This window comes from Anabas testudineus, chromosome 6 (genome assembly GCF_900324465.2).
Source record: "Anabas testudineus chromosome 6, fAnaTes1.2, whole genome shotgun sequence".
Classification (NCBI taxonomy): Eukaryota; Metazoa; Chordata; class Actinopteri; order Anabantiformes; family Anabantidae; genus Anabas; species Anabas testudineus.
In genome coordinates, this window is record NC_046615.1 from 344629 (window position 1) to 370469 (window position 25841).

At 37.5% G+C, this 25841-nt stretch overlaps 1 protein-coding gene across 8 annotated transcripts in view; it reads right to left on the reverse strand.

Annotated features, from left to right (window-relative positions):
* Positions 1–8223: 8223 nt before the first annotated feature.
* carmil2 (capping protein regulator and myosin 1 linker 2) overlaps positions 8224–25841 on the reverse strand; it is a 68312-nt gene continuing 50694 nt past the window's right edge. For 5 of the 8 annotated variants that reach the window (XM_026366515.1, XM_026366512.1, XM_026366514.1 and 2 more), the window contains 9 exons: positions 21090–21966; positions 20018–20122; positions 19835–19871; positions 19135–19203; positions 18720–18985; positions 16249–16378; positions 15319–15408; positions 10764–10877; positions 8224–10616 (listed from right to left, as the gene is read on the reverse strand). In XM_026366515.1, coding sequence (XP_026222300.1) covers positions 10165–10616; positions 10764–10877; positions 15319–15408; positions 16249–16378; positions 18720–18985; positions 19135–19203; positions 19835–19871; positions 20018–20122; positions 21090–21966 — 2140 coding nt within the window. In that variant the 3' untranslated portion in view covers positions 8224–10164. The remainder of the gene's footprint in view (positions 10617–10763; positions 10878–15318; positions 15409–16248; positions 16379–18719; positions 18986–19134; positions 19204–19834; positions 19872–20017; positions 20123–21089; positions 21967–25841) is intronic. The other 3 variants (XM_026366513.1, XM_026366517.1, XM_026366518.1) reach the window with 3 other exon arrangements.

Genomic DNA, 25841 nt, shown 5'->3' on the forward strand with positions numbered 1-25841 from the left:
AACCTGAAGTTGTCCCCAGTGAGATCAGCTGCATAGCCATTGGTGTGTGAGTGTGTGTGCTTGTGTGTGTTAATGGGTGAATGCAATGCAGTGTAAAAGTGCTTTGAGTGCCAATTAGGTAGAAAAGCTAAGCTAAAGCTATATAACTGCAGACATTTAACATTTATTTATAATTATTCTTATGTATGTTTTCTACTTCAGCATACCTTCAGCTACAGAAGCCATTAAGGTATCAAAATCTTCAGAATTTTAAAGACTTTTAAACTTCAATTCAATTCATTTTCATATTTTATTATATTAAGCTTTATTCAGGAACTTTTTATAATGGAACTCAATGGGTAAGACTCTTCAAATCCTAGTTCAAGCTTGTCCTTTTCACCTGTAACTAGTTCAGCATACTTTAACCTACAGACACCATTCAAACTTTAAACAAGTCATTAATTAAAAAAAATTTTACGGGTTTTCCTTAACACAGTTTTTATGATGATATATGGTTTTTGGCAGATTTTTTAGTTTATTATGGCAGTGAATGACAAAAACTTTCTCACCCTTCAGTGGGTGAGAGGCTGATTTTTTAAACCAAAAATTTTCTCACCTGTTGTCACGGCCAAAATGTTTAGCCAAATCCCTTTAAAATAAAAGCAAAAATTCTAAAATGTTGTAATAAATGTAATAAATACTTAAATACTAAGAATTGTTTTAAAAACTAAATAAATAAAACCTTTGGCTTTAGCTTCTTTAGCTTATTGAAAATTCCAGCAGCAGCGGTTTCCAACTCCAGTACCATTTGTTTACTCAATTCAATTCAATTTTATTTGTATAGCGCCACTTCACAACAGAAGGCACTTTACAGTGTAAGGTTACCCCTTACAGAGTATAATTATATCAAAAAACACCAACAATCCCACTTGAGCAAGCTTTAGGCAACAGTGGAGAGGAAAAACTCCCTTTAGAGGATGAAACCTCCAGCAGAACCAGGCTCATAGTGGGCGGCCATCTGCCTCGACCAGTTGGGGTGAGTGGAAAGAGGAGAGAGAAAAGAACAGCAGGCAATAAAAATAACAACAAGCAGCAAGAACATTGGGCAGGTCAACTGTATTCTGGAAATATACAGCTCCAAAGCTGAAGATACCTAAAGAAAAGTACAGAGAGAGATGGAGACAGAGAGGAGGAAGCACAACTACGGGAGAGAGAAGACACAAAGTTAATGACATGCAATAGTGGAATTTGCATTGATAGGAGAAAGGAGAGAGGAGCTCAGTTTATCAGTAGAGTTCCCCCAGCAGATTAACCTATATCAGCATACTAAGAGATGGTTCAGAGTCACCTGATCCATCTCTAACTATAGCAGCTTTTATCCAAAGTGAGGAACAAGGCAAGCAAACAAAATCTAAGTCAAGGAGAAAAAAACATCAAAGCAAAGTGCTATCAAAAAGTGTTTCTGTTTCAAGAGATGTAAGTAGAAAAGAGCAGAATTTTTTTTTTTTTTAAGTGCAAAGGAAGATGCGTAAGAGTTCTGTTTTCAGCAGTCTTTTAAATATTGGAACTGAGGTGGTTTTACTTACCCACTGTGTATCATATATGGTCTGATCAGCTATTATATATGTTCCCCTGTGAGTTCATTTCGTCAGGTCAGTTGTTCTTTGTTAGTGGGTCTATTCAGTTGAAGTTTTTGCTTAACTAACCTAGCCTGAGTTCAGTTTAGTTTGTTTTGTTGACCTCTTTTATCGGCGAGAATTCTTAAATATTGTGAATTATAATTATTAAATGTTTTGTGAATTATCTTTCACATTGTTAGATAAATAAACACCTTTTTTGACTGGTTCAAACCAGTTCCTTGGCATGTAAATGCACTATATTGTCACTCATAATAATGCAGAATGTATTTTTTGTCTCAGCAGGTGTATGTTGTTATTATCACTGTTTTTGTTTGATTGCCATCGTGGAGTCAGTTAGGTAAAGAAGCCGTTAATAAAACAAAATCTTAGAATTCCATCCCACATACATACACACCCTGCCCTAGTAACACAAGCTCACCCAGTGAGCCCAAGTTTCTCCCAACAACTACACTACATGCGTTCATAGAATCAACTCACCAGTCAATCAATCTCTACAAAAATATGTGTACATCAATCACACAAACACTAGGTACACTCATCACATAATTAAGACATTGTTTTGCTGTTGCCATTAGATATCACTGAAACAGCGCTTTGAATTTATTAAGCCATTTTTGATAAAATTGGTGAAGTCATTCAGTACTGGTTCTTAGCTTTATTTGCACATCAGTAGTTTTCAGAATTCAGAGCAGCGATCAGAAGAAGGCTGAAGAGTTGACACAGGGATCCAATAATCTGGTGAGTGTGCTGCGGGAGAGATACTGCTTAATAAGGGAGTGGAGAACTGGTAAAAAACAATGCTGATTACAAGAAAGCGGGAGGGTATGCAAATGTACCAAGTCAAGAAGTGGAGTTTAAAATAAGAGAAAAGAATTGGCAGTCAAGCTAAGGATTGTGACAAAATCCACTTTTTGGCCATTTTGGTACATTTATGTGACTCTATGGTACATGTAGACACACACCAAGTATGATAGAAGTGCACTCCATCATTTTCCTTTTACATTTTCTGTTTTTTTAGAAATCAGTCCCTGAGTGGTTTATTCGAAGTTTGAGCTTGGGGAAATTGCGGTTGGACAGCTGGCAGACTTTACATGTCGCCGCTACTACGGGGTCTCAGTGTCTTGTCAAACCACTCACAGCATATGTAGAAGACTGCTCTACCACTTGAGCTACTGCCACCCCAGAAAATGATGTATTGCCAAGTCTCAGGGTTACAATGGCTGCTCTGGCTTTGTCCAAACTCTGCCTATGACAGCCTAGGCCAAACACTCTCAGTCCGGAATAGTGTTTCCTGGCTGCAACAGACTCAGTCTGAAAATAGCAAAACAGCAGCAGGAGACCGCAGAGCAATGACAATGTTCACCATTTGGATTTTTGGACAAACTCTAAGACGTTTCTGTTGTTCTACACAGTTTTTTAGCATGACACTATACAGGCACATTTTAGGGACTTTAAAGGCCTGTCTTTTAAGCCCTCAAAGGTGACATAATATTGGTACTTTAAGAAAACAAAGGTTTCCAAGGTGCTTAGAAGATGCCAAAAGACAGCATTCAGATAGAAACATCTCTCCCCCCACAAAATCAGCATGTCTCTAGCATCAAAACCATCTGTCATGAAGATGATCAGCTGTGTACAAATCACAGTCATTGCAACTTCATGTTTCCTTAACAAGAAACATAGGGTCTTGGATCTGTTGCAACTCACAATTTTGGTTGTAAGTGAGAGCACCCTAAAACTTTTTTAATTTTTAATTATGTTACCCACTGTGTGATGTAGGGAAAATGTGATTTGACAGTGAGAAAACAATTTCACACCAAGGAAGTTTTTCTAAGAAACAGATTACAACAGTTCTTGTCTGAAAATACAAAACACAAATGTCAAAAAAACTACACCATATCAGTATAATTTCTACTCTGTGGCTCTGAATTGTGAAAAATTGTCAAACACTAGTATATAAAAATTGAGAAGAAGCTGAGATAAACTGATCTCTAGTCTCTAGTATGGGTCAGGATAATCAAACTCAAAGGTCGCATGTTGGCGCAGTGGTCAGCACTATTGCCCCACAGCAAGAAGGACCCATGCTCATATCCATGGGTTGACTGGGTGCCTTTATGAGTTTGCATGTTCTCCCTGTGTCTACATGAGTTCCTCTCACCATCCAAAGACATGTATGTTAGGGTTAATTGTTTGTGTCATAGGTGGGAATGTTTAACTGCCTTTAAATGTCAGCCCTGTGATAGACTAGCCACCTGTCCAGTGTGAACCCTGCCTCTTGCCCTACGCTCTAGCACAGAGGTGTCAAATTCTGGCCAGCGGTGTAATTATATTTGGCCATTTGATCATATCAAATGTATATTAGAGCTAGTCCCCAGTATACAGCACATACACCTCTAATACTGCAAATCCCAGAATGTTTTGTTAGTGTGTTTGCATGTTAGTTGAGACCACCAAGCGCCACCTACTTTCTGTTGACAATCTTGAGCAAACTTAATCCCACCCCTCCCCAAAAATGGCCAAATTAAAGAGGCCAGGTGCACAGTTCGCAAAACAAAAACTTTGCATACTCCGTACCGAGTTTACCCGGCAATTTGCCGACTTTGAAGCCCACTTTGCACTTTTTCTACTCCAAGGCATGGACTGTTAATAGTTGAAAGATTCCTTTTTATTGAAGTAAATTATTATTATTATTAAGACTACAGACAGACATAATACCTTATTTTACTAATTTAAATAAGAAACGAATACCACTGATGTATGTTTTATTTCAAATTTAATTTCTCATTTGTTTATAATATTAAGCTTTGCTTGCTCCAGATTCAATGTTTATGCAAAACTTAAGTTTGCCTTCATATAAAAAGGTCCAACATTATATATCTGGAGAGATGGGAAAACATGCACAATGGCAGTTAATTTTTCAATAAAGATTGAGTTTGGCCCACGACTTCATCACAGTTTTAATTTTTGCCCACTGTGAATTTGAGTTTGACACCCTTAACCCAAGAGAGGTGCAAAGTTAGGTTAGAATAATGGCTGGATGAACAATGATATTCAAATTTTACAGTTAGTGATGTAGGTTTTGGAGCCCTAATAATTATTTTCTAAGGTTTGACTCAGCTCCTCTATAGGGTTAGGGTTAGAACAACACTTAACAACAGGCTCAACACTAGAACAAAAGGGACACATTAATGACACAACTCTAGCAACTTTTTAATTATTATTAACAAGTATATGGATTTACACTCTGTTCATAACCTTGTTACTTTTTGCTTTATGTAGTTTTATACATATTTGATGTGTGCAAGCAAAGATGATGCAAGAAAATAAACTCTACCCAGGTTGCTGACACCTATGGTTTGCATTTACAAAACAAGCATTATTCTTCACAACCACCCTGAGAGTTTGATAGACTGATTACACCTGTTGTTATCTCACATTTTATCTGATTATATTGTATATAGAGCTTTTATAAGCACCTTTTCTGGCCCTCCTGTGACATGATGGACATGTGATCAAATACATGGTTGTAGAATGTTTGAGTCTGAATTGATCTAAATGTCACTTAGTGATGTGATTTCACAAAGATATACATACGCATGCAGAGTTTCAGTGTCCCATGCGTTAATTTGGACATTCTAAAAGTCATAATGTGAAAACAACTCAGATCTGAGGCAATGTTTAACTTGCTCTGTTGTATATTAGATGTTTGAGAAAAATAGCCAGAAAATGTGGCTAATATCTTGGATTATGAATTTGCTTGGAAACCATCTTAGCTTTGTAACAAAATTGTTAGCTACTGTTAAAAAAAGAACTCCAATTTGCCACATGGAAATTTTACTGTGCAGTTCAGTTATTGTGCTCTGCTCCTTTTTTCCCCAGTTTGAAAAACATGTAGGCCATTCAAAAATCAAAATTACATTGCAACAGACTTACATGAGCACATTTCCCTGGAGGCATTTTGTTAAAAGAAAAGTATTTTTTGCTGTTTTACTAGTTGGTTTTGAAAAATGTTAAATTAGAACATGAGATTCAGAGTGTATTGTTGTTTTCTTTCCTAAATAGAGGTTATAATTAAAGTAACACAACTTGGAGGTACAAATAAGGTCCAGTAGTAATGCTACTATCTAGCATTGGGTATTGCATTGAAAAGCATAAGGAATCGACTTGATCCATAAACAACAATAGCAACTTTGTTGTGTGTAATTTTATACCTTTCCAATTGCCCATCTCGCCAGAGTTCTAAACAGCTGGACAGATAGAATAACAGGGAAAATGAAATTACTGACCCTACTCAGTTGTTCATAAGCTGCTGGTGATGCATCTATGACATTGGGTTCCCCCCCTACAACAAATCATGTCTGCATTTTTATGTGCATAGGTAATGTGACATCAGCAAATACAACATCCTGCTTCTATTTTGAACTGATAAAGGATCCTCATTATGTAAAACATTCACATTATCTCTCAGAGCACATGATTTTACTTTTACATGCTAACATCTGCAAATCTCAATCGCGTTTAATTAAACTAAAAATTGATAAACTAAATGTAAAAAATAGGACATTTAATTATTCAATTCACTTCAATTTATTATGGGTTAGCTCCATTACTATTCATGAAGTTTCCACAGTATGTAGCTTGCATATTGTTACTGTTCTTATTTGAAACTAGCAACTAAGTTGGCTGGTCACTGATGGAGAAGTCATTAATAAATATTATAGAATCATTTTGGTTTATTTGGCATATTTCCCATAAATGTGACTATTGTGGATGTACAGATGGTTGCAGATATTGCAAACTCTTAATCTCTTTTGAAGACATTCAGGGAAACAAAGATTGCAACACAACACATGTGTATGAGGCAGCCACAGTGAAATATAATTTTAAACTTAATATTTACATGAGTAATTTAAAAGACTGGTGTTAGAGTCTGACAGAAAAAAGCCACTTGCAAAGGCCATTATGCTAATTTACTGACTTACATTCAGGACAACTTGCTTACTGATTCTACATATTCATAAACACATATGGGTTTGCTTACAGCATGAGGGTGACTTCTTATTACAGTTATACTGTGCACCATGGAATGCTAAATGAAATAGTTGTTGCTCTTTATATCACTGTATTTATTTGAACCATAGTAAATAGGTGAGTAGCTAAACAAAATAGAAAAAATACACAGATAATGGATGCAGAGAGGCAACAGAACCATCTTGAAAGGTAACATACTCTGGGTAGGTAGTGTTCCTCTGGTCACTACTTTCCATGGCTAATTGAAGATGGACATGTGTGACTGATTCCAGAAAATGTGTCCACTAATAATAGTAATGGTGTTGAAATGATTTAGCAGAACTTGTCAACACTGTTGCCCTGAGACTTTTATTTAACCTCCTCCAGATCAACTGAAGAGAAGACAGGTTAGCTGGACAGTCATTTAGCTCTATATGTGACATGTTATGCAGTGTGTATTTAGCATTGTAGAGGAGAAAGTCACTCTCTCACTAACTGGTCAAAACCTTTAGTGTGATCAAATTTACTCCTACTTTTAGTAAATGGTAGTAGTAAATGAATTGAACAGTGTTGCTAACTTAGGAAATCACTTCTATCTCCTCAAAAATGTAAGAGAGCTCCAGAGGCGTCCTAACTTCTTAGAAGTTGCGAAAATAGCTCTCTCCAGTACATAAAGACCTGGCAACTCCAAACCAGTAAGAACATGAGTATTTCATAAATTATTCTCAGACATAAACAGGCTCCTTAAGTGAGACTAGACTAAAGTTTTTATCATAGTCATGTTACCCAATGTTTGATGTAGAGAAAACAAAATTAAGTAGCGTCGATGAAGATAATTTCACCTAATAGAGTCATGCTGTAGACTACACAGTGGCAGAAAATAGTACAGAAATAGAATAGATGTTAAGCATGTTACTCAAGTGTTTAATAACTGTGTTATCTTCTCTTTCCTATGATTTTGCTAAGACCTCTCTTGTAAAGTGGTGCTATCTTTAGCATTTCACTTGTCCTGTATAGAATTACAAACCAACTGGCAGAAAATACGTCACTATAATTTCTAGTTTTTGTCTTTTTGGAGTGTTTGAAACTAGTGATATCACATGCTTTCCTATGAGTTGTCCATTGCTCGATGAACGTGTCAGTAAATAAGTAAATAAGGCTTCGCTGAGTGATGTTTGGTGCTAAGTTAAATTTAGAATATATAACCCAGAAGGTAACTGAAGAATGAAGCAAAAATATTTTCAGTATTTCTGACAATGCTCTAAATGGTAAATGGTAAATGGTCTGCACTTATATAGCGCTTTTCTACCTAGCTGATACTCAAAGCGCTTTAGCGCTCTAACCCTCTGGGGTTTTTTTTTTCAATATCTCTCCCAAGTTGAGAATGTGTATCCTATCCAAGTAGTTAGCCGGCCACAATTTTTGTTTTGTTCCAGAAAACTTCCTCACAGCGCAGGTCAGAGGTCACTGCTCCTAAAGGTTTTTGATTGAGGCTCTCTTTTTTACCTTGCAGCTTCTTAGTTATTAGAATTTTATAATGACTCATACCTCATGGGGTGTGAAGAGCATGGAAACATAGCAGACAGAAGATCAGGGACAGGGAGGACTTAAGTGGATTTATTTTAAGTCTCATGCTAGCACTAGTTGAAGATGCATATTGTAGCTTTAAGGGGTAAATATTTTTTTCTGCGCTACATTTATTTGGAGCTTTAGTGACCAGTTATATTTTGCAGGTGTACTAGAAGTTGTTAATAGATATATAATTAACCAACAAATGATGGCGCACTATTGTTTTAAAGTGGTACCTCTACATGTAGTATTTTTTGACAAGTACTTGCACTGTTACTTCAGAATTGAGTCTTTGAGTTTTTATGGTTTAGAACAAGTCATTGTGTTTCCAAATCTCTACAGCAGAGTTAAGGAGTGCAATACTAGAAGAACCCATGGAAACACAATTACCAAATTTACAGGAAATATGCCCAGTTGAAATAAAACAAAGATATTCTTTAATGAATGCTAACAGGGCAGATAGGCCATTTTCAGCCTAGAGGCTGGGACATAACCTACAGGACCCCAGTGGTAATCCACAGCTTCTGCCACAAATTGAAATGTAATGGAGTAATGTCACAGTGATGCGATCCTCCCTTCTAGAGCCTGCAAAGCCTGTGTCAGACTGAGTTACAAAACTGCATTTCAATCTGAATAACAGAATAATGACAAATATAAGCAGAGGATCATGTAGTCATTATGATTAAGCCTTTACTAAAAAACGAATGAATAAATGTAAATGATTAAATTGATTTGGACCAAAAAAGCATAATACGTTAATGTACATTAATCACAAGGCTTCTGGAATTTAAAAAAATCTATAAAGAAAATTAAAAGACAGATCTACTATTAGCATCTTCTAGACATAAACAACAATATGAACCTTGAGAAACCCCCTATCAAATCATAGTGATGTGTGTAAAACCTAACCATATGCTAACTACACACAAATGAGTTTTAAATGAGTCATCCTTTTGTGTAGAGTGTACAATAGACATTTGACATCCACCTAGCTGAAGTTCTTGTCAGTTCTTTCATTTAGTTGACGCTAACTGTGTCCCATTTCAGACTCAGCTTCCTTGGAAAGACTCAGCTCACAGTGAATCTAAAAAGTCTAATTAGACTGAATGCAAAGTGAATTTTAGAGCCAGCATGGTTGCATATTACTCAAAGCATAGTTGCCAATGGATGCAGTTTCACCCTGAATGGTGAAAAATTGAGGCTTAAAGGCCAGATTCTCAGATTTTCTTTATTTCTATGGTTCTAGTTGGGGATACATGCAAATGGTATTAACTTTCCCTCTGCCTTGTGTGTACTAAAATATCTAATATCTAATCTAAAACTAGAACTAGTTGTAGAAGTATGGTGACAGGTGACATAATTTGAGTATGCAGTTAAATAAGAGAATAAAGTTCTTGGTTCATTGTTGACATTGGTCAGGGATTTACCTGTCAACACCAACACTGGAGACATCTGTGAATATGTTGTCATCAAGCTACAGCTAATAGGTAGCTGTAGATTTCCTTTTTTGAGTAGATATCCATGGATTGCAAGGACTAAAGCCTTGTAGTCAAACCCTTACACAAATCAGATTACGTGACTGAGTATTCTAATCAACTCATAAAGCAAAACAAATCAAGTATATTTGTGCAATCTGTGTTTATTAAACCCAGAAATGTGAAATACCGACTGTAGAGGTAACAATAACAGTATACTCCAACTATGTGTACTAAATAGTATCTGGTTACCAGATTTTTGAAAGGAAGATCCCTGACATGGGACACAGCAGCTGTTTTCTACAGAGGAACATTCACAATACTCTCAGACCTCATGTACCCTTCCATTTCCTGAAATCAGTGAAATCACAGACCCCTCCTGTCTTTCACATGTGCACGTTTTCTTGTCAGATTACTGTGTGCTATTCAGAGAGAGGAGAGTCAGTTATTTGGTCTGCCTTTTTTCTGTGCTATTTAGAGACCGACACTTCTCTCTACTGTGTGCTGTTTCTGAGCTCCACTGTGGCTGGCACTGTGCTGGGACTCTTCTTCTTGTGGGATAGGGGACTCACTTTGGGGTTTTCCAGGGATTCTGATGCAGTTGAGATTGTGCTAAGGGTCTTTTCTTGTGGTGGTGAAGACACTAGTAGTTGTTCTAGGGTTTGGGCTGCAGTTGGGGCTGTGCCGAGGCTCTTTTTCTGAAATGTGGGGGGTAGAGGAGGCCTCTCTAGGATTTGGGATAGTGCTTTAGGTCTTTCAAGGGTGGATAGAGCTGCTGTCATGAAGACTTGGGGGGCTGATGCCTCTTGAGCAGTAGAACACCCAGAGCATGGGGCTTGTTCCTCTCCTGAAAGGGGGTCATTAGTTTTGATTGCAGTTCCACTACAGCCCACTGTTTCTTTCTCTGCTTTCTGCTCCTCTTTCTGTTCACCAGATATACGTTTCCCTGTGTCAATGGAAGACAAATGGAAGAATATGTTTAAATTACCATGACAAGGCACTGAACTGATAAGTTGTAGAAACTTAATGACAATTGTACTCAATAATTTTCCATGAGATCAAAACAAAACTAAAAAGTAGCATTTTATTTCACCATCCTGAATTATTGTCTCTCCCCTACTAGATGAATCTTCAGTGCAGGTAGGCAGGTCTCCTCTATTGCCTCTGGAACGGATGGGTGATCTCTGTAATAACACTGCCTTTAGCTCTGTGAGAAATGAAGACAGAGGGGTCTAAAATAACTAAAGTCCAAATGCCAGTCCCTCATAACCCTCAAAATAAGAGCATATAGATAATGAATGGATGGATATATGCTTACTATACATTAAAAACACAGCTTAAATCATATATTATCAAATTAATTAATCAGAACATGACTACGCCACACCAATGACACATCTAGCTCAAATAAAAGAGACAAGAGATGCAATACATCACCAAATACTCCAGAAAAAATCCCATGTAGAAAAGAACAAAAACAATTCCGCCAGATGTTTTAACAGCTTCGCTAAATGCACGCATCTGGGCTGTGAGTTGAAACAGCACAGAGTTATGCTAGCTGTCATTGTCAAAACAGTGCAGGTTGACTCGGAGGAGCTTAAGAAGTGTGAGAAGAAGGTCTCAAAGTTTGAAAAGCAAATGAAAGTACTCACAAAAGAATACACGGACCCGAAAGAACATATGCAGGACGAAGACAGATACAAAAGACGATGGTGTCTTCATATTAAAGGCAAGAATGAAGGAGCTGCTCTGTAAGATCGCACCAGAACACGCGGCAAAGATAGAAATAGAAGCATAGAATTGGAAAAAGTAAAAATATTGCCACTTTTTGCTGGACGTACGATGAGAGATTACATCTGGAAATGCACTAAAACCTCTCGACAGGGGTCGCTATTGGCTTTATTAGATGTCCAGGTAAAATAACAACTCAAAAGGTTACTGGAAATTCAATGCAAGTCTGCTAAAAATGATGATATTGTAATCAAGTGAAAGTAATTATCTCGACTGTCAATAGAAATGCAAGACCAAATTTTTTAACAGAAAAATGGAAATATTTAAAATCTGAAATAAGCACAATTTCAATTACTTTTAGTAAAATGGTAAAGGAAAACACATGAAACAAATTTGATAAAAGAGTTGTTCACACATTAAGTAAAGTTTAGCTCTAAAACATTATTTGAAAAATTGGAGAAAAATAATTCTGCCTATTGATTGAAAATTTTTAAAACTGCTGTGAGGATTACTTAAAAATGTAAGAATTTGACAATTGTATTTCAATTCAATTTCAAATTATTTTGTATAATACAAATTGGCATCTAACAAGTCACCAGGTCCAGATGGATTTACTTGCCATTATAATATATCCATTAGAAAAGAGAAAAAAATATCTTGAGATTTGGTTAACTACAAGTTCAAAAACAAATGAGAAAAATAAGATTTAGAAGACAGTGGTCAAATGACAAATGCAGAGAAATTTTACACTGTTGGTTACAAAGAAATCTAACATTGTTTGGAAGAACAATGTTCACAAAAATGGAATCCATATCCAGAATTATGCATACTAATGTGTATTACTGCATATTCATTAGCCCTATCACCCCAAATTATTAAAGAAATAAACCAAGTACACTTGACATTATATTAGGAGGAATGAACTGATAAAAAACTATAAAGATGTTGGGATAAAAGCATGAATTGGAAGAGGAAATCCATATTTATGGAAAATGTGTGAGAAAAAAACATATGGTCAACTGTGCACCAGCTCGATGGAAATGGCCAACTGTTTAATTAGTAAATATAATTTAGAATTATAGATTATACCAGATTGATACAAAGAATACCACGAGCATTACACCTGTTTAGGGGAAATTGGGATAATATTTCTAACAAAAAGTGTAATAATATATCTTTAAGAGAAAATCTGGATAACAAATTATGCCCTTGTTCGATAAGAAATTAACTTAATTTGAAGGACTTTTCCAGAGCTGCTGTATTTTATATTAGAACCAAATACTTAAAAATTCCAAATGCAATTTATATATTTGTATTAGTTTTTTTCATTTTTTAAAATCTCTTTACATAATGTAGCTTTGAATATCCTTTTTTTGCTTAGCTTGTTTAACATAACATGTCTAATGTTTTAGGAAGTGTTTGTATGCTCTAAACTGCTCTAAAGAAATAAAAGAAATCCCAGTTGTGGCCTAACTCCAGTAGAGGTCCTTAGGCAAGACCTCCTTACGGTTACCCTCCCTTGGCCTTGGCCTTATTATTTATATTATATATCTCATGTAATTTTCTCCTTGCCTTGAATCTGGTAGCTAATAAAGCATCATGACCCAAACAAAAATACACGTTGCAACCCCCAGCTCCCACACGCAACCCAATGCTTTTAATAATTAGAATTGATCAGAATTTGAAACCCTAACCCTAACCCTGAAACAAGCAAAACTTTAAAGCTTGACAATGACAAGCAACGATGATCCTTCAGTGTATGTTAAGTTGCCACTACGTAAATTTCACTATTCTAAACCAGCTCACAAAGATGTTATATTATTCTGTCAATGGTAGCTTGATGAATGGTTGGTTATAAGAAATGGAGCCAAAGCTGAGCTCATTATCCTGAAACACATACTACTGAAGAAATACACACGAGCTGGACTTTTCAAGCCACTGATAACATTGTTCAGTGTAACAGATAACATATAAATCACTTCACATTGATGAAAAGAATGAGGAGAGAATAGGCATGCATGCAATGACGAGCTGTACACGTAATGGGAAGTTGCTCAGCTGATTGGTTGTTTGCAAATTCAACTTTTGTAGATGTTATAATATATGTCAGTGTTAGTTCAATGGGTGGCTGACTTCAGGTGATATCTTTTTAACAGAGAATGTATAAGTAATTTTACATTTTTGTATGAGACAATGCAGATCTCAATGTGCCCTCATTAATGTAAAGGGAAACTGGTGAGCAGTGGCAGAGAGTCCAGGTCTGTTGTTGTGGTTGAGTGTTGTGGTGCCATCCTGCACCCCCTATTGGTTATATAGGCAAACTGCAAGGGTCCAAAAGGGGATGTGTGTCGATTAATGTGTGCTCTCTAATTAGTTTTTCCAATGATTTTACAACCAGTAATTCTACAGCCCTATAATCATTCAAGTGACTTGGGGTGGGGGAGATTAGCAATAAGGACCACAGTTGATTGTGTCCACATTTTTGGCACTCTTTGCTGGCTGAGGGACAGATTGAAAATGTTCGTAAAAAATGAAACTAAGCTACACTGTGCAGGACATGTGGGCAGTGTATGGTGAGGAAGACATTACATTTCTCTGTCTGCACTTTGTTAATGACAATCCAGAAATTCCCCATAGTCTTTTGGGTGCGTACAATGACAATGAAGGTGGATTGATCCCATCTCAGTTGCGTTATGGGCGGATTTAAATAACAGAAGCTGAGACCTAATTTATTTGCTTCTTTCCCTAATTTTTGTTGTGCTATTTGTTGCTGTAATATAAGTCATATGCTATGGTTGACTCCCCTGAATGTCATGTTGTTATATTAAATGGAGTAGGGTTTAGGTCGCATTAGTCCTGACTTGCTTACTATTATGCATGTCTTTTTTTGTGTATAACTTGTTGGCACAATCATACAAATCATTTTTATGTCTTAGATGCTTGCTTAAGGCACGCCAGTCATTAATAATTCTTTTTATTTATTTATAGGACTTATTTATTTGCCAAGTCTTTCAACCCCTCAGTACTCCAGGTCCTCCTAATTTACGAAATACAAAATAAACACTGTCACCAGTTATACTTCATCAACTCTTGATGTCAAGAGGTGTAGCATTTTAAAAGAAACTCGACCATATAGAAATTTGACAATTTCACTACGAGCCAGCATAGAAACACGTATTCACCTCAAACTTTGGGCCTCTTATTTTAGACATCTGACTGTGGGCATCTGACTGCGGGCACCCAAAGTGAATATAAATCACCAGAACACGAAAAACATATCATGATCCCTTTAATGTTTGATGCCTGCAAGATTTGACTTCTCTGTATTGATGTTTCACTGACTTGAACATCTTATGGATGATGATTTGCCAATGTATTAACCAATCACACTTTTAATAGCTGGACACTTTGGGTGTGACTGGTGGTAAGACTAGTCAGCACAATTTCTGCAACCACCCATAGATGGATAAAAGGGCAGCTTGTAAAATTGAATGAGACAAATTGTGTCACAACCTTACCCTCTGTTGACTTACATTACATTTTGTCATTTGGCAGACGCTTTTATCCAAAGCAACTTACAAGTGAGAAACAAGCCAAGCAAAACAAAATCAAGGAGTCAAGGAGAAAAAACATCAAATCAAAGTGCTATCAAAAAAGTGTTTCTGTTTCATGAAATGCAATTACAATTTTTTTTAAGTGCAAAGGAAGATGTGGAAGAGTTCTGTTTTCAGCAGTTTTTTTTAAATATTTACTTATCTACTTACCCCTACTCACACCCTTCCCATTGTCTCCTAAGGAGTCTCTTCAGGTTAGGTGAGAAACAAAAGCAGTAACAGCTCTGGTTTAATTCAAGAAGCTGCTGTCTTATTTTTACCTTATTGCTATTCTGTGTTGGCAGCACTTTGACAAAGCCTCACCTTGTGTCATGGCCAAAGAATCCTCATGGATGGATATAGCTCTGCGTTGCTGAAGGGGCTTTGTGTGTAGGCATGGCTTAGGAAGGCTCTCTGAAAGTAAGCAAATATACCTATACATTTTAAACCTGTCAAATTTAATTTTACATTTGAACACATAATATACAATATAATATTTAAACTACAAACAAAACAATTAAATGAATAAACACACTGAAGTGGTTAAACAAAACGATTTTTCAGTTCATAAATGAATTGAAATGTTACATGTAAAAGCACAAACCTATCTAAACCTAACCTTACCAAGTGAGCATTATACAGTGGTGATGGATGTTATTTTAAGTGGTTTCACAGCATTTTACACCTTAATGATTCTGTGACTCACTGTAATGTGACTCACATGTGACTTTGTTGACATTAACAAGATACAAGTACAGTAAAAACCAAGAAATGTTAAATTAGTCAAGGTATTTGCATGATAATGGTAGAGAGTATGGACCATGCTCATAACTGTTAAATATTATATACTTAAAAATTAATTAGGTGAAATTTCAGTAAAGATTAACTCTTGACTCACACTCTGTCATGTTCCTTTGACACTTCCAGTTTCCCACACTGTCAAATTATTCTATTTACAATCCCAGTGCCATGTCGTACTACTCATACCTATTGCAATATACATCTAATGACCATTTTATTTGGTACAATTGTGAGGTATTTCTAATGTTTTGACACCTTCATTAATGTCAATAGAATACCTCTGTTCTGTCAGACAAAACAGGTGTCTATGGGCCTATACTTAATGAAGACGAATGATTGCAATCTGACCAAGAAAAAACTTAGTTTGAGTCTAAGCACCAAAACCTATCTGTTGCTCACATCAATAAGTTTCATTACTGATTTACATATTGAAACAAAATCAACCAAACATACCGTCAGTCAATGATTGTGCCTTTTCAGAGCGATCTTGTGGACTGCCCATCCTTGGAGCTGGAGCTGGAGGTAGCGTCACTTTCCCAGCGAGTGGAGCCAAAGCTGGACTTACTGGCTCTTGCCTTCCATTCTAGGGATAGAAATCGGAGGGTGATCATTGGTTGGTGTGAAACAAACAACTCACTGTTTGTCAAAACAATTTTGTCAAATTAGTTTGCAGGTAGGATGGCCATGGTGTGGTTGTTAGCACTGTTGCCTCACAGCAAGGAGGACCTGAGTAATCTATGGGTCGACCAGGTACCTTTCTGTTTGTAGTTTGCTTGTTCTCTCCATGTTTGCGTGGGTTTTCTCCAGGCACTCTGGCCAAAGACATGTATATACGTGTGAATGTGAGTGTGTATGGTTGTTTGTCTCTATATGTCAGCCCTTTGTACCCCCCCCTTCTCACCCGATGACAGCTGGGATTGGCTCTGGTTAAAAAAATGGATGGAAGGATACTTTGCATCTGGTGCACTACAGGACTCCCCTCTGTGTATCACACAACTATTCTAATGTATATATCATATCAAATATCATAAGGAGCTGGTGAGTTTTTCTCCCCAAGTTATTATTATTATTAAATTTTGTTTTAATATTGCATTTCCATGCTCTATGAATTACCTTTATATACATATATGTATATATACACTGCCCCAAAAAATTAAGGGAATACTTTGAAAATACATCAGATCTCATTGGAGAAAAAGATCATGCTGGATATCCATACTGATATGGACTGGGTAATGTGATAGGAATAAAAGAATGCCACATCGTTTGATGGAAATTAAAATTTGCGAAAAAATTATGCAACAGGCTAGTCAGTTTTGCTGAGATTTCATTGCCGCAACTCAAAATGGTATTCAGTAGTTTGTATTGCTCCTACATGCTTGTATGCATGCCTGATAATGTCGGGGCGTGGGAGGCCGGTCAATGGCATCAATTCCTTCATTGTCCATGAACTGCCTGCATACTCTCGCAACATGAGGCTGAGCAGTGTCGTGCACCAGAAGGAATCCAGGACCCACTGCACCAGTGTAGGGTCTGACAATGAGTCCAAGGGTTTCAGCTCAATACCTAATGACACTCTGGGTGCTATTGGTTAGCCTGTAGAAGTCTGTGCATCTCTCCATATGCCTCCTCAGACATAAATTACTTTACCCAGGTGTGCTGCATGTGAGAGTGCAAACGTCCAAATTATTAAGCTCAGAGACTACCCAAACTTTATCCTGCGAGCCCCCTAATACAGTCAATGTACTGTAATGTCCGAGTGAACTCATGTTTAAACACAGCAGGTTATAGTTCGGAGCAACAATGTCAGTGGCCTCACCTGTAAAAATTATTTCTGTTTTGGGGGTGTTGCCCTTCTAGCGCACCTGTTGTTAATTTCATTAACACCAGAGCAAACTGAAACTGATTAACAATCCCCTCTACTACCTAACTGACCAGATCAATATTCCAGAAGTTGTTTTTTTACTTCATTCTATACTTTGACTAAAAAGCGCTCCTTTAATTTTTATGAGCAGTGTTTACTACAAGTCATGGTTCCTGCCTCGTCCCTGCTCAGCTGTTGTTTTTCCCCCTCTCTCCCTCTTCCACTTGATTCTTCTAGAGTTACTCTGTTCACAAGCCACTTCTTGATGCCCATATTTGGACCACTTCACTCTCCACTCTCCTGCGCCCTGATTACAAACTCATTCCACCTGTGTTGTCATATCATGACCTGTCACACCAGCCCTGCATCCAGCCCTGCATAATCTATGTTATAGTGATTTCTTGTGTAGAGATATGGTTTGGAAAAACTCTAAAGGATAATCTATATGTGTGTCTCTATGTGTCTTTTGCTGTTTCCCTCTGTCTCTTGCTTTTTTTCTGTACATTACTTCGTCTTTGTCTGTATCACAATCTATGTATTGACATCTCCATGTGGATTCATCCCACTTTCACAAACTCATTTATTACCACATGTGGAAATGATATATTGATTGACCAAGCTTTTCTCTTTATCTTGACTTTGCAGAGATTCTCCAGAGCCACAGACACGTATTGTATTGTATAAGAGTTACTCACTGTAAAAAGTTTTCTTTCATCATAAAAATTAAAGGTGTTATAAAGTACACACACATCTATTGCTTTTTCATTCCACATTCCACATACACTTATACTTATACATACTGTATTTAGTTTTTTTTTTTTTTTTTATTGGTTCAATGACATTCTGATCTAATTTAAATTTGCCTCATGCAGTTAAACAGTTTACAATTCTAATTGATGTTTTTGTCACATTATATTTTCACATGTTCATAAGCTCTGTGGTTTTGTATAAAAAACTTTTGTGGTAAATTATAAAAAGAAATTGACAGCTTTGCCACCTTGTCTAAATAGAAGAAGTCTGAATAGTAATGAAGGAATTGTCTCACTGAGTGCTGCATTACCTGTGCTGTAGTCTCTCCTGGCCTGGCATCATGTGTGTGTGCTCTCAGAGGGACTCTTTCTGCTGAACTGCTGGAAGGAGGAGCAGAGGATGGATGACCTCCTACCCCGGCAGAAGCAGGTGAGGTGGGGATTGGAGGCTTGACTGCAATGGGAGGTTTAGGTGGCAGGGGGCCCATAGGCCGCTCGGGGGAAGCGGGTTTCAGATAAAGGGAAGGGTCCAGTCGAATGAGAGAGTCCATCACTCTCATTGGATTTCTGGGATCTGCTGGAGCAAAGAATGACAACAATTGCAAATCACTAACATACTGTATGTGAGTGATGCAGATTATTTTTTCTAACTAACCTACAACTGTTAGGGCTGACTTATCAGTTTGTATTTTCTGTATTATCTGCATTACAATGCTGGAGCTGTACCTGATGAAGTGGACATGGTTCTGGGCTTCATGTATGTAGTAGATGGTTCAGGTTTGTCCAGGATTGTACCTTAGGGACAGAGACAGTTTAAGTAGTATAGCTGAGGGGCACTTATAATCCAAGCTGTACTACATGTAATGAATACAAGATGACCCAGTTGAAGCCATTCTAATTACCACTGAATCTGAACTTCTCTTGGGGATAATGATGAACATTAATAACAACAAGTAGTTGTTAATAGTAACAAGTAGAGGAAATTACCAAATTAATGGAATCTCTAATTTAATCACAGAACACAGGACGTTGCAATTAGAGTACACATGAACAAACGAAAACTAATGTAACCAGCAGGACTTCTTCAAATGTATTCTAACATACAGTATTAAACCAAATCAGAAATAAGAGGTTTTCTGAGTAACAGATTTAGTTTTGGTTTATAACTTTACTTTGAGTTATTTGGTTTGTTCAAAAAAGACACACATAGGTTTCTTCAACAGTATCATAAAGTCAGATACAGCTAGTCACTTTAGAAGATGCCCACACTTTTACCACAACATTTGCAAGTGGGATTTACTGAACAATTTAATAAAAAAGAAAAACTGATGATTTCAAGTGCTGCAGAAAAGTACTCAAGGCTGAGATGTGGAGAGGAATATAAAATACAAATGAGATGCAAATAATAATATACAAATACACTTACCTTCAGAGTTGGCCTTTCTCAGCTCCTCATCTTTATTCTACAAAGACACAAGACAATGTTAAACTACTACAATACTGGTTACAAAAAAAAAAGCAATTTACCATCTCACAAAGCATTCACAAGCAAAACACTGTAATATCAGACTATGTTGTATGCATTCACAAACACTCAAACCCATCCTACCTGGCCTGTCTTGATGTCAGCAAGTGGAGTTTTGGTCACGCCTACTTTCTGCAGCATCACCTGAAGCCTTTGTTCAAAACTAGGTGTGCCCTCAGACACATGTTTCTGGACAAAATAATTTCACAGTAAGAACAGTAAATGTAAATGTTATGAATATTAGTAAAAAAATCAACATATTTATTAATTTAAATATATATAGCCAGAAGAAAATCTGACAGATGGTTTTCTAACATTCAAAGGTTTAACGCAGCACAATGAAAGAAAATGAAAAAAAAAGGAAACTACTGCAATATTCTTTGTTGATGCCAAAATGTTCCCAAGGAACCAAAGTTTTTGCTGGTTCACAGTAACTTTGCAGCTAAAACTTTGGTTGCTGACTTATGTCAGTTTGAGAGCAAGAATATGATTAAGAGCCTCTTCCTGTGGTTTTAATGTTGGAGCCATTTCTACTACTAATAAGTAATTCTAATGAAACCTTGCTGAACCTATAACCATTTTTAAAAAATACATCAATTATAGAATATTTTATTAACATTTTAATAATATTTTAGTGTTAGTCTCTATTACTGCATCAACCTTAGTTTTCCTCTGCTGCGTGTACTATTTCACCATGCAGTTAGAGATGTTTCCTGAATGAGGCTTGTGATTTCAAATGCCAAAATTCAGTCAGACTGAAATCAAGGGAGTTAGATGCATTTTTTCTGTGCTGCATTTTGATTTTGCTCATTTCTACAATGCAGGAAATGGGGAATGAATTTCAATCTGACTGCACCATAAATACCTCTAACTATGACATCATCATCATCATCATCATCATCATGGGAGCAGAGTTTTGGTAAGCTTTGGAGCATATTTCATGTCTGTTTATACAGACTAGATTTCAGGCAGTATTAAATCATTCAAAGTGCCTTGGGATAACTTCTGTTGTGAATTGGCGCTATACATATAAAACTGAATTGAATTGAATTGAAAAATTTGTTTGTTAGTTTGTAGGTGTTTCTTTCTCATCTTCTCCAATTAGATGATCTGACTGTGTGTACTGTTGTGTGTTCAAGTATGTGGTCAAACTGACCTTAATTTGTGCATTATCTTTGTCTTCAGGTTCTAATCCTGTCAGCAGTATGAGACTTTGGCTTTTGCCCTCTCTCAGTGACCTCTTTGTCACCTTCAGTTGCTTCTCTCTGTGTGGAGTCCCTGCCAACTTCATCTCTTTCATCAGCACACCGCTCTTATCCTGCTCAGTTAGAGGGGAAGTGATAAGTGGTATAGGACTATGAATTGGCAACACTGGAACCACCTCTTCTTCCAGGTTGGAAAGCATAGCAGTAGTGACATCAGGGCTTGTGGTGATGGTGGAGTACGAAGAACTGGTCTCACTGGGAGGTGTTATAGTGAATGTGTGGGCAGGCAGCATTGTTTCCCTCACATCACTTGCAAGATGGTCACTGGTGGCAACATTTACTTCTGTTGTTGTAGCATGATCAGAAATGTTAGCTTCCTCCAATGACTTTGCCCCCCTTTCCTTTTCTCTCTCCTTGTCCTTTTCCCGCTCTCTCTCCCGTTCTTTGGCCTCACGGAGGGGTCGAATGAGATCTGCAATTGAGGTTCTTTTGACCTTCACCCCCTCTCTTCCCTCTCCCCCTCCTGCTTTGCCAGCTCGGCTGACTCGAGCCCTCTTGAAGGCAAAGAAGTCACCAAACTTTTTCTTGATGTTTTTGGTAGGAATTGTGGTGGTGGTGTTGGTGACAAAAGAGTGGGCAAGGGATGTGGAGGATAGGGATTGAGCATCAGTCAATGTAAATGATGATTTAGTAGATGGGTCAGGGTGAGAGGTAGTGGTGGCGGATGAGAAGGTGATATTCTCAGGCAAAGAGGAAAAGTGGGTTGAGGCAGATGGTATGGAGCTTGACTCTGTTTGGACAGGATTTGACTCCTCCCACTGGCCTTTTCTGCAGCAGGAAGACAGCAGAAAGAGCAACAGACAAGAAAATACATTCAGTACTACAACTACTGCTTCAGAACTCAAGACACATGCTGAGTTCAGGTACACAACAAGAAAGGTCATGCAGACAGCACATGGAGCAGACAGCCTTTGCATGTCTGTTACTAGGTCAAACTGATGCAGAATTAATCTATTAAGTTATCTAATACTTCTAGACAAATTACATTGAAAATCAGTTTGAATGTTCACTGAGCCTGTTTTTATTTTGAATAGGATACATTGAAGGCTTTTGACAGTTAAATTCTTGTGATTTCAATAGTTCATATACAGTTCTCTCTGAATGTACAGTATGTAGGAATAACAAGGCTAATCCTGTTGTGTTTGTTGTACACTTATTTCTTTGTAAATCTGCAGCCATAAATGTTCTGCACAACTCTGAATTCATCCTGCGACATCAATAAAGATTAGTGGGTATGTCCCAGAAGAAGCCAGGCAATTGCAAATTTCTGCAAATTCTGATCTCTACAGTTGATTATGGGTTTGCATCATATGGCCTGGTCTATATTTCTGCTCATGAAATTGTCTTTAAATGGGGGATTGTGATACTTTAATCCCTGCTCTACAGCAGACTTGTTCTTCATTCTGTTGGTTGGTGGGGATGGCATTGTTTGTTTTGACAGCTCCCACAATGCTTTTCTAATCACCTGTTTTTGTTTTCCTTTTCTGATCTGTTATGTGAATGGTGCTCAGTACACCAGTGGTTTCTTTTTTATGTCAGGACATTCCACATTGTAGCACTGCCCATATGCCCATGTTTGTCTAATGCACCTGATTGATTTTTCCTTTTTCCTTGGATTCAAAATGGCTCGCTAATATTAAAAAAAAAGATGAAAGATGAAATTCGGAAAGTTATTCTATTATCTATCTATCTATCTATTAATCATAATCAACATCTTAATTGTCTTTGGAGTACAGTGAAAACAAATGCATTATCCTTGTTATTAAAGTACTTTTATAAGTGACTGTATGCCACAGAAAGCTGAGGAAAGAGTTGTCTCAAGAGATTAGAAAGAAAATATACAGACAAGGAGAATATCTACAAACAAATAACTTGACTATTCTGAAGTGTTAATTGCCTTAATTGAGTCCTGATCTAATCATGCATGTGTATTTTGAAATTGTGTGCTGCATGATTAGTCAGAGCTTAAAAAAACAATTAAAATATGGGAGACATAAATTTACAATAGGTCTTCTCAGGGATGTTAATGTTGCAAGGTCAGTTTTGGTCTGAGTTTGAAAAGTTGGAAGAATATTATAATTTGAATTCTGATTATTTTTCATACATCAGGGATAGCTGGGACTGCAGTGGGTCTCGAGGACCAAGGTTGGCCACCTCCGCCTATACATCAGTCTAACTGGTAATGCATCAATCTCTTTATTTTGTCAATCACATATCAATAATAATGGCAAAATAAAAAACAGAAATGGGCTAACATTTATGTTGTTATGTCTTAATTATCTGGCACAAAATTGTATTCATTGTACTGGATAGCAAACTCAGGCTAGCCCAGAACTGAATTCAGACATGGAATGTCTGAATTCAAACATGGAATGTCTGAATTCAGTTCCCTGTGTTTAACCCTGTGTTTACATGGTGTTAAGGGATATCAGCTTTGTTAAACAATAAAAAAGATTCACCATGCACTCGTGCACTAGTCCAGTATCACAAACATGCTTAGTACATAGCAATACAGTCTTATTTAAGCTGTAATCAGTAGAGATGTGACTTTTGCTTTTCTGAAAATGTGATATTATAGAAATAAAATAAACAAAAATGGTCCCAGGTGAAGCTCTGTGTCACTGAAGTTTTCCAGAGTGTTCTCACTTTACTCTAGTCTTGAACTCCTGCAAATAACTGACAGGATTTATATTAATATTGTAAATGCAATGCATGCAAATGAAGGTGCAGCATACTAGAAATGAAATCACAGATGGTCTGTTCACAGGTTTGTCCACAAATCAACATGTTCCATATTATGCGCGAATTAGTTTCACTTTGTTACGAGCGTTCAAGCAAAATAGCCAGTAAATCCGCGGTAGAAGCTAGAAAAGTTGGAAAAGGTTCATATCTGTGTTTTGATGCACTCTACTATGTGTCTTTTTTGTGTTTTCATTTAGTTTTCTTCCACAGCTCTGGTGGAACTCGTGAACATCGGAGCTACTACCCCACGGACCCCCTAAATACAAACAGTTCACTAAGTGTCCGACGAGAGAGCGGAATGTCAATCAGACTACATAATGGTGCACCTGATCCCGGCAGAAATTAAAACTCTGCAAACTTGCTGTGAGGACATCAAAGAAATGAGCCATTGAGGCTATGGGGGATCTGCAGGAATATTTAGCCTGTACAAACTGGGTAGTTTTAAGGTGTGCCACCAATAGTCTGGACGAGTAGCTACATGGACACTGTGACATCCTACATTAACGTCTGTGAGAACAGCATCATTCCAATGATATCAATGATAAACCCTCGTTCACTTTAAAATTTGGACAGCTGAGGTCAGAGAAAGAGACTGCAGTGGGGGAAAGGTGAATACAAAGTGGCCAAGAACAGATTTAGCAAGAAGGTGATAAAAGCTAAATGATGAGAGAATGCAACAGCAGCTCTCAGTGTTAAAATTTCCCCCCTCCGGCCAGCTGAGGCAGTGTCCCTGGAAGTCTCTGTGTTATTTGTTTTCCTGTTTGTGTTGTACCCTCACTTCTGGGGGCATGTCTCGGTAGGCACAAGTGACATCCAGCTGGTTAGTGTAGTGGTAACATCACTGCCTCCCATGTGGGAGACTGGAGTTCAAATCCCAGCTGTGGCCTACCACCAGTAGAGGTCCTTAGGCAAGACCTCCTCATGCTGCCCTGCCTACCTTTGTAACTTGTACTGACTTGTAAGTTGCTTTGGAGAAAAAGCATCTGCTAAATGTAAACATTAGGTGTGTGTTTTGTGTTACTCATTAGTGTGTTGTCTATTTAAGTTGCTGCCTGTTCTTTTGTCATTTGCTAGTGTGTCAACTGTCAAATTTGTTTGCCTCCTCCATTTACCTTTTCCCTGACCTCTGGCTTTCATCACCATGGTTTGTAAGTCTTGTTGGTGTAGTCAGCCTGTGTATTAGTAGTAGTTTAGCTTCGTAGTTTTTGCATTTAGCGTTTTTGTTTCTCCTTAGTTCCAGCTTCAGCTGTGTGGTTTTGTTTATTAGTCCCAGCTATTGCTGTGGTTTTGTTTTGTTTATTTCCAGCTTTGGCTGTGTTTTTTTGTTTATTCTTTTGTTCCAGCTTGGACTGAGATTTTGATTTCATTTTTGTATCGCGTTTACTGTTTGTTATTTAGACTAGTTAGTTTCTAGTTTGCCTGCCTTTTGCAGTGATCTTTAGTTCGTTCCTCCTTTTAAGGTATTTTGTTTGCTCGTTTTGCATTACATTATGTCTGTCCTGTATTTATCATTATTTATTCTGTCAAATCTTTTTTGGGAAATCTCATTCTGCTTTTGCTGTCATTCTGCAACCGGGTCCACTAGTTAGCCCGTATGTAACACTCAGCCAACGACTCTGCCTCTGTCTGAAAAGGGCTTAAAGCAATCCCCAACAACTAGCCTCGAGCATGTAGATGTGAATAGGCTGTTTAAATGGCTGAACCCCCACAAAGCCGTAGGTTCAGACTCTGTAACCCACCTCTACCTTGAAGCACTGTGAAAATCAGCTGTCTCCGGTGTCCAGATATTTTAACACCTACTGGAGACCTGCCATGTGCCAGCCTGTTTTAAATCTTCAGCCATTATTCCAGTTTCAAAAAAGGCAAGAATCCTAGGACTTTATGACCCCAGAAGTCAGGCC